We start from the raw sequence: 10,055 nt of genomic DNA on the forward strand, positions 1-10,055 counted from the left end.
TAATAGAATGAAACATGCTTTAAAATAAAACTACATTAAACCTAATATACAATAGCTCAGAAGCATTTTATAATTTAGCATTGTCTTAGGGAATTTAAAAAAAAATCCTAAGTCATTTGAATTTACACAATCCTTGTTCAGTTGATAGAGTTGAGTTTGTATGCTGACCCAAGTGCATAGATCAATTTTCTGTGGAATGGGGAATTATTTACATTTCCAGAGTAGTGTTATTATTATTTTTTGGTCTCTAAAATGAATGGATATGAATTTCAGAGGTAAATTTTAAATACAAATTATTTAAAAATAGTTTGTATTTCCAAACTAAAATTCTACAGTCATTATATCAGCTTGAAACATCGGCTACATGTCTCACTGTACCTACTGTTATGTTTTAAATACTTACCAAGTGTAGCCTTAGTTATGTTTGCTATTTACACATCTTATGATGCTGACTTCCTGAAGAATATTTTCCACGAGGCATATGTGTGTGTCTCTATATTGCTGACTCATTCATTTAGTCCCTTTTGATGCAATGGAGATGCCGTGTACCTTTGACTTCAGCATCAGTGAAGAAGCATCCTGAAAGTGATCCTCACAGGCTTTGGTGAACATCACTTGGATATCCAGTTCCTACTACGTAGCCAGAAAATCAACCACTGAAAGTCCTCATCTCCAGCCTTTTGGTACACAACACAGCTTCTAAGACCCTTGCTTGCAGTGTTGGAAGTTTGATTTGTGGCAGCTGGTATATGTGTGTGTACAGTTGGAAGAGCATATATCAGCAGTAGCCTGAGCCCTGGCTAGCCTGGGCCAGCTACTGTCTACCAGTCCATGTTTATACTGAGCATCAAGTATACTTAAGGGCAATTAATAGGGGTTAATCTTTTCTGTTTGCCTCCCCTACTTCAAGCTACTTCAATACAGTTGTCTTCTGATGATAACAACATCAACAACAGCTTATGTTATCAAAGGGCAATCATTATTTCATTTACTAGGAGATGGAGCAATAGCTCAGTTGGTAAAATGTTGCCACATAAGCATGTGGCACTAAGCTTGAACGCCAACTTCCTTGTAACTTTAGTACCTGTGAAGCAGAGATGGGTGAATTTCTGGGGCACACTAGTTAGCCTACCTAATTGGTGACACCCAGGTCTAAGTGAGAGACTAATGTTTGTCATTAAACAAAGTGGATAGTTCCTGAGAATTGATCTTTGACCTCCACAGACATGTACCTGCAAGTGCACGCCCCCCAAGGCAAATGTGTACTTACAAGCACACATCTGAATATTTTAAATTTAAATTTAAAGTCCCCTTTTGTAAATTAGCCAAGTGTTTTTAAAAATGTATTATTTTATTTCATGGGTATGGATGTTTTGCCTTCATGTACATATACACCACTTTTGTGCCTAGTGCCTATGAAGGTCAGAAGACAGGCAATGAATCCCTTGGACTAGGATTACAATGGTCATGAGTTACCAATGAGTGATGGATGGTAGTTACCCTTAGGTGCTCTGGAAGAGCAGCCAATGATCTTAACTGCTGAGCCATCTTTTTGGACCCAAATCAATTTTATATATTTTTTAGTCTGGTGCCCTTTAAAGCTAAAATTGTAGAAGCTAGGAAAATCGTTCCTCTGGTGATAGCAAGCCTGTTGCAGGTAGTCTAAGTGGGATCTCAATGTTGCCAGAATGGAAGAAAATGTTATGTAGTGGATGTTACTTAGCAGTTCTTGATGGCTGACCACTCCATGGATTGTATAGAACATTAGCAGCATGCAAGGCTACCGGGGTTTCTTTGTTAGTGACATAATCACAACACACAAGGAGAAGCAGGGTCTTTGAGGGATGGCTCAGAAACTTAATTGTTTTTCCATTTATTTTTAAAATGCAAATTACACTAGTAAAGTCAAAAAAATCACTCTGTTAAAAATACATTCAGAATTAACAAATGCAAGAGGAGAAAAAAAAGACAGATCACGATAGTTAACTCTTGCTTTCAGAATATTAGGTTTATAACAAAAGCTCAGCCTAGAAAAATAGCATTCTTCACCAGGTTTTGAGGAGGATATAGCTGTACAGCTTTGATGTTTCCCAGCTAGAATCCCATTACTGTGCTTACTGTTCCTAAAAAGGCCTGCTCACTGACTACTCTTGAGTAGTCAACAACTGTTTCTGAAAAATTTGGTGGTGATGATATACTGACTTGGTGGAGAGTCGGCTGCAACTTAAAAAGAAACATGACGACTTATTTTACTCCCTCCTACACATGTACTACGAGGTGGAATCCCATCCCAGCAGCAATGCAGTGAAACCTCATGTCAATAGTCACATTAGAATAGCTTCTAGCATGTATAGTATTTATATTTTAGGAATAAAAGAACAGTACATTGGCAACTAATTCCTCAAACTTTAAACATGCATATCACTATAAAAACACCATATGAGGTTTCACTGACATGTTTACAACTGTCCATTTCACACATATAGGTATGGACCAACATATACAAGCCACTGGGAAAACTCAAGTGTAAGTGTTATAATCTTTTTATGCATTTAGTTTTTGTTCCAATGGCCATTTTTAGTGCCTTCATTGATTTTGAATGGGTTTAAATGGACATATGTTGCAAACATCTTAGGCAAGACAGTAACTGGCCTGTCTTAATGGAGGTCTGAATGCAAAAAGGGTTAACCCAGTAAATGAAACTGTAAGTACCAAAAGAAAAGGAGTTGTTCCATGCCAATGTTAGTGTCTCAAGTAGATCCAAGAAAAACATGACTTATCTGTGTTACCGATAAGCTTGAGCTAATTATGTCTTCCACTAATGAAAACCAAAGAGTGCTTGAAAATATAGAACTAAATTGCCTAGAGAGTTCAGAATATTCCATAAACACATTACCTACTATTGTCTCCAAAGGTATCTCATTGCCAACTACGTCAACAGCACAGGTTTTTTTTTTCTGCCACACTAATACAGGAGAGTTGGAATACAGTCTAACACACAACAGATCCCCCAAATACCACAAAGAGATCTCAAAAATTTCACTAAGTTAACTATTGCATCCCACCCACCCCCAAAATAATCTTGTAAGCTGAAGTTAGAAAAGAAAGTTCACCTACATTGGGTCTTGGATTTGAATTAGATATAAAAGAGTAAACATAGCTAATACATAGTTAGTTGGCCTCTGTCATAGAAATCTACAACTGTTTCCTGTGTTAGGAAAATCCATTTGTAGAGACGTAGAAAAGCAATTAAAGTGCAAGAAAGAAAACCAACCAGTTAAGCCATTTCTGCCTTTAGTAAATTAATGAGTTTAGTAGATAAATGCATTTTACTTTGTTCCACCATCAGAAGACCATGTTTAAGAGACATGAAGATGAGAGCTACTGTTGTTGTTGCCTCTTTGTCTCTCTGTGGCCACTGAAGAGGCTCAGTAGTAAAGCATCAATTTCTTACAGTTCAACAGGAGCTGCTGAGTGGCTCAGTCTTATTACTTGATGTGAGACAGAGTCAAAGTTGTCTGGAATTAATAGCAGTGTGTTCCCCTAAAGTATGTTACTGGGAGACGTCTGCACTGAGAGTCTCGGGCACACAATGCAGGTGGTTTAAGGCAAGTATGTACGGTATAACCTTTAGGGCAGATGACATGCCATTTTGCATTTGGTACAAGGTCATCACGGCATGTTCTGTCTGACTGGTTTTTGCAATTAAAGTAGCTGTGGTGCAATTGAGATGTATGATATGGAGTGTAGAAAGCAGGGTGGCTGGGTTAGCTTGGCACTTCTCAGAGCCAACAGTCTGGGCTGCAGATGTGTGAGTAGAGATCTGTAGAAGATACCCATACAGCTCCTTTCTCATCTTCAAAGGTCTGGGAAAAGGGAGCCTGCATTAAGGAAATCCAGGATGGGGGTATCCTGCATATTTATCACTTTCAGTCAGAAAGAGGAGGTCCAGTGTACTTGATGTGTGCATGATAATGGCAGTGGTGTGTGTTTGTGTGTGTGTTCACTCATGTATCTATGTAGAAACTTCCTGTTTGGTCTGATAACATATATGTGTATTTAAATCCATTTGCGTCTTGAGCTTCATAAAAGGCAAGAGGCCACTGCACAAATCATTTGAGGAGTCCATGGGCTGACAGACAGAAGCCATCTGTGTTATTTTGACCTGAGAGAGAGAAAAGATGCTTTTAATCAAGAGAGAATGCTAGTTGCCTATTGTTCACCCCAACCCCACTTCTCTAAGTATAAAAGCCAACAGGAAAAAAAAAGAAGGTTGGGGGAAAATGAGAAGACAGGATCTCAAATTGGGTTTTAAACAGTTTTTGCCTCCCCTTTATCCCTCAGTGCCATGTTATTGACAGAGATCACCTATGATCATTCAGAGAACACATGAAAATGAGCATGTACTGCCATCAGTCGCCAAAATGATGCAGTGGTTTGTATAAGGTCTAGTAGAACATAAGGCATTTGTATTATTAGGAAGGAGATACCATCATGTCTATATGTGCCATGACTCATAGGCCAGTTGGGATAAAAATTACCTTGTTAGGAAGTTAATGAGATGACATGAGAATTTCTGATAGCTATCAACTTATTTTGTATATATGTGACAAGCTGTAGGCAGAGAGAGAGAAACTTCCTTTAATATGATTGTATACCTGAAGAATTATAAACTAGGAAAACGTACAGTTGAACTACCAATAAAGAGGATGGTATAACCGTTGGCTGTGAGTGTGTGTCTTTGCTGGCTGTGTGTGACTTCATAACTTTGTCCAGGAGCCAGGAGACAGATTGGTTGGATGTGGTAGCAATCCCATAGCTAAAACTGCACATTGCTTTTCAGTGTTTGCTTTCTTGCAAAATAACAGCTTTTACTTCCAGTGGCTATATAATATTGCTAGGATGTTTGAGTTGGCCCACAATGTTAAATTACTCTTACTTTACAAGACATATTTATGAGCGAGTTGAGAGGAAAGGTATACTCTAAATGACAAAGTCAGAGGACATGCTTGGGGCTCTGCCTTTTAGCTGGGATGAGGCTTACAGATGAATCACATTTGACTTTTCACATGATCCTGCTAGGCAGTGGCCTTTGGAGGATGGATTTTGAAGGCTGCACAGTTTTAAATATCCTAATTCAACAGTGTATAGTATAAAGTCAAAGGAGATAAGGGAGATGGGGTCAGGATGGGCGCATGTATGGAAATGTGACAGCCAAATTAGCTGTGCAATATAGTGAAACAAAGCCAGGAATAGCAATGCCAGGCTGGCTCACAGTCTATTTAAGACATTGAAGACACTGTTAAAGGGTCAGGAAAAGTAGATGGTGCTCTCAGCTGCAGCACTAGCAAGCTGGGTGAGTTCTGTTTTCCTGTTTCTAGAGTCAGTTTCCTCAAAAAAAAAAAAAAACCCACAGAATTTTGTGGTATGATGTATTCTGTGGAATGTTCTACAGAAGAGGTGAAGGCAGAATTTTGATTAGTCATTTCTCATGTACTTTTAAGTATTCTTTACATCTCTATGTGGATCCTTTAAATGATCAGCGTCTCATGAGTAATGAAATGTAAAAGCTGTCATGTAATTGTGCTGTTCTTGGGCATTATGGAGAGAACAATATCTGATTACATTTATTTGGTATGCAAAGGTTTCTGTTTAAGAAAATTATGGAAAGTTTTGTTCTTAGGGAATTTAATTCTTTTTAAAGATGTCTTTTTAAAAGTATTGTCCAAATATTAACATTAGAATTACAAATACCTGATTGGAAACAATACGTTTCATACATACATACATACATACATACACACACACATACACACACACACACACACACACACACATATATTCAGGAAAGAAAAAAAGCATGAGAAGTGGGAAAAATGTATGTAATTTTTGGAGAACACAAACATTTTAATTTTGTTGGGGGAAAAACTGGCTAAGGGAAGCTACTAGAGTATCTATGCTCATTCAGTAGGTATTAGTTAGCTGGTACTCCAGGACTCTGTGTTCCTAGGACTGGCTAGCATCACTTGCTTATCGCTGAAGCACAAAAACTATTAAGAGTTGAAGAGAGAGTATTTCAATAAAACACTGCACCTACGTCAACATACTTTTACAAGGCTGTGATGAGGAACTTAGGGAATCATTGCTACCTTTTGGAAAGGAAAGTGAAAAGGTCATTGAGGACTTTAGGAATATTAATTTGGCAGCTATGTGTAGGATGGGATAAAAGTTCTGAAATAATGAAACTGGAAAACTCAGTGGTTGAACATGGATGCTTGAAATAGGCAATATGGCTTTGGATGTAAAGGAACAACTGTTACCTACTGTTTGGAGGGGAAATGCTTTGAATGGCATGTAGAATGCTGGATTTCTAAACAAATACAATTTGTTTTTAATGAGTGGTGTTATTCAAACACTTGCAGAAAACTACAAGTGACACAGAAAAAGTCAAGCACAATACATACATCATTCTCTTTTAAAAGAGAACCTAATGAGAAAGATCTAAAGATTAATCTGTTTAGAGTAGATGCTGAAGGAATCAAAAGGTAAATGACTTAATGGTAGAGGACAACAACAAACACATATCTTCAAAGAGAAGTTCACATTTTAAAATGAATTGGAAGCTTACTTTCTATTTTGATCTTCTCTTGCAATTCAGCATATCACTTGATGCTGAGATATAGAATTTGCTATCAGTTGTTATCCAAGGGAATTTGCCTAGACACAGATATAAAAATCAGGCTCTGGTTGCTTGTCTGTGCTCTTGAGTGCTACAGTTAAGGGTCTGATCAGTCTCAGTTCCAATGTTCCTGTTTCATTTTGACTTTCACATTATAAAGTATGGCTCAGAGTTTGATATTTTTTGAATATGTAGCCATCACTAGAGTGAATGAGCATTTGTCATTCAAATGAACAGTCAAGACTATCTTGAAGAGCTGATAACAATGATATGAATACAACCAGCATCAATTGAGATTATACTGGGGAAGCCAGAGGTAAGTTTTATATAGTTATACACAACTATCTAAACTGTTAGAAAAATTTCAAACTATAAACATTTTGGGTAATTCAAAGAATTGTTATATACTAGAGGCTTTTGAGCCATGTAGATGATACTTAAGACTGAAGAAAACTTTAAAGACAGCCTTTTTTAATAAGTCATTTTTTTTTAATTGCGAAGGAAGTGTTTTCAGACTCATCCTACTCAAAACAATGTTAATAGTAGAAAATGGAAATATACAATCAAGGGAACGTTGCATGCATTTTTTTTTTTGTGCCATGATACATTTATTTGACTACCTGTTCATACCTTAGAAAGATACCTTTAAAGTCAAGTACTTACATGTACATTGGTTGCAGTTGTAAGTGAGATGTCTTCTGAGGCCCTTGATATCCATAAGAATCAAAACCACCTATGAAGTCAACTGAAAAAGGACAGTTGCATCTGTTAATTAACTTTACAGAATAGATAGGAGCGAGTGATCAAGACCTCCACAAATTGGTAATATAAACCAAAACTGACTAATGATGAAAGAGAAGAAAAACTAGTTTATTGAAGGTAGTGATTTTCTTTCCTCAACTGTGAGATTCAATTATGGCTTTACAATGTTCTCTATATTTCTCAGAAGAGATAATGTACGTTTCTCAAGCAACAAAGACTCAATTGGTCTCATTAAGCTCAATTGTCTCTCGCATATCAAAGAAGGAATATGACTTTTTGGCTAATGTGGGACATTTTTGGAACACATTTAAAATGTTATAACATAAAACTAATCATCATGAACCAATTATATGTATTGTCCAGTGTTGCAACATTATTATTAATATTATGTATTCTGAGGTACAGAGTACTGGTTGAATATCATGTAAATTAACTCAGCATGACTATGCTACATCTTGTGGTTTATAATCTAATTCAAAAAGAAGTTAAGTGTGGAACAAAGTCTAACCAATCGCTCAAATGAGTTGCATACAAAGATATTAAGTGAAAGACCCAATAAGATACAATAAGAATTAAGATGGCAAATGAATTTTTCCAAAATGGCTGCAAGAATATTGCCTATTCCAAATGTTCTTACAAAGTAATATTGGCCTTCTTCCCATGCCATGGTTTGGACCTCTGATTGTCATTTCCTCTCAGACTTGGATAGAAGCTTTGTGGCATGTTTGAGGTTTGCAGCAAGGATGCTATGCTGCTTCTAAGGTAGCTTATTAAAGGTCATTTATTTTTCTGTTTTTTTTTCTTTGTCAGGATCAGACTTGATACAGCCAACATACTGTGAGGAAGCCCAAACTAGTATAGACAGAGAAACTGATGAGTAACAGCATATTTAACTATTGTCTAGCTGGGGTCCTAACCCATAACTGTTGTTCACTTCCTGACATATGAGAGAAAATGCCTCTACCTGATTACAGACCCCAGCTATTGAGTCAGCTCAGTATTTGAGTGTTCTTAGCTCAGTTGGTCTCTGACATCAGAGAAGATAGATAATTCCCCAAGTAGCCCATTCCTGTCTGAGTAGTAAATCTTCAAGATCTTCCTCCCCTTCTCTAGACAGGGTTTCTTTGTGTAGCCCTGATTGTCCTGGAACTTGCTTTATAGACCAGGCTGTCTTGGAACTTGCTTTGTAAACAAGGTTGCTCTGGAATTTGTTTTATAGGCCAGGCTAACCTTGAACTAAGAGATATACCTGCCTCCACCTCCAAAATGCTGGGATAACAACTGCTTACTTTAGAACACCAAGCTTTGGCAAAACAAACAAGCAAGCAAGCAAACAGTAATAACAATAGAACTGAGGAAGGAAGTAGAGGTCTGTGAAAAAAACTAGTTTGCTGGCTTGATTTTAGGTGCACATATTGAGGTTTTCGTGGTGAGATAGGGGGCAAAAACTATAAAAGGCCTACAAAAGAGATGACAGGAAAGAGAAAGATAGGGAAATGCAGGCTAAGTAGGATTCACTTAGTGACCTTCTTTTTTTATAGTAGCTTATTCTATTGGCTTTCTTTGTCTTCCTCTGGTTCTCTTGTTAATACCCTAGGCTTGTGCAAATGGCAAGTCTGGCAAAGCATGAGGTAAAGGTGCAATGCAATGAAGAGATCTATGCAATGAAGACATCTATGCAATGAAGAGATCTATGCAATGAAGACATCTATGCAATGAAGAGATCTATGCAATGAAGACATCTATGCAATGAAGAGATCTATGCAATGAAGAGATCTATGCAATGAAGAGATCTATGCAATGAAGACATCTATGCAATGAAGACATCTATGCAATGAAGACATCTATGCAACAAAGGCTATTCTTCTGTTGTGTGATATTTGGCTCACAGCAAAACTTAACAAAAGGTATAGGGCTCCTTGTAGTGTTCCTTCTACCATATTCACATACATACCTTTTCCCAATGTTCATGTTCCCCTTCAGGGCTGTATATTTGTTACAACTGATTAGCCTATATTGCTGCATCACTATCACCAGAAGGTAATAGTTTCCTTTAGGGTTTACTCTTGGTCTTGTACAGTATATTGGATTTGACAAATATATATGGTATGTGTCTATCAGTATAGTATCAAAAATTGCCCCTTTGTGTAAAAATGTCTCTGTGCTCCCTTTGCTATGCTTCTTTCCTAGCTCCGGTGGCAACTGATTTGTGTCTTAATCATTTTGCTTTTTGAAAAACATCATTGTATGTATGTATGTATGCACATGCATGTGTGTACATTGTGTGTTTGTATGTGTGTGTGTGTGTGTGTGTGTGTGTGTGTGAATCTGTGCACATACAGAGGTTACAGGACAGCTTTATGGATTTGGTTTTCTCCTCCACTTTCTGTGGTCTCCAAGGACTAAGCTCATGTCTCCAGGCTCCTGTGGGAGTTCTTCTCCCACATCACTGTCTCACCCTTCCTCCTATAGTGTATTATCTGATTAACTTCTTTCAATTCAATTCTCATTTATGAATTTTTTTTATACAGAAGTGCAATAAAAGGTTTTTTTTGATATTTTCTTTATTTACATATAAATTTCTCCATTCCCAGTTTCCCCTCCAAAAAACAAA

The 10,055-nt window shown here is 37.2% G+C and overlaps 1 protein-coding gene across 5 annotated transcripts in view; it reads right to left on the reverse strand.

The window, feature by feature from the left end:
- Nucleotides 1–1,836: 1,836 nt before the first annotated feature.
- Nucleotides 1,837–10,055, reverse strand: part of Nkain2 (sodium/potassium transporting ATPase interacting 2) — a 1,006,098-nt gene continuing 997,879 nt past the window's right edge. For 3 of the 5 annotated variants that reach the window (XR_004121597.1, XR_004121598.1, XR_004121599.1), the window contains 3 exons: nt 7,343–7,424; nt 6,629–6,717; nt 1,837–4,165 (listed from right to left, as the gene is read on the reverse strand). Coding sequence is in view for 2 of the 5 variants with exons in the window: in XM_031380728.1 (XP_031236588.1) it covers nt 4,156–4,165; nt 7,343–7,424 (92 nt within the window). In the remaining 3 variants the exon portion in view is untranslated. The remainder of the gene's footprint in view (nt 4,166–6,628; nt 6,718–7,342; nt 7,425–10,055) is intronic. The other 2 variants (XM_031380728.1, XM_031380729.1) reach the window with 1 other exon arrangement.

The sequence above is a fragment of the Mastomys coucha genome, unplaced genomic scaffold, assembly GCF_008632895.1.
Source record: "Mastomys coucha isolate ucsf_1 unplaced genomic scaffold, UCSF_Mcou_1 pScaffold2, whole genome shotgun sequence".
Taxonomy (NCBI): Eukaryota; Metazoa; Chordata; class Mammalia; order Rodentia; family Muridae; genus Mastomys; species Mastomys coucha.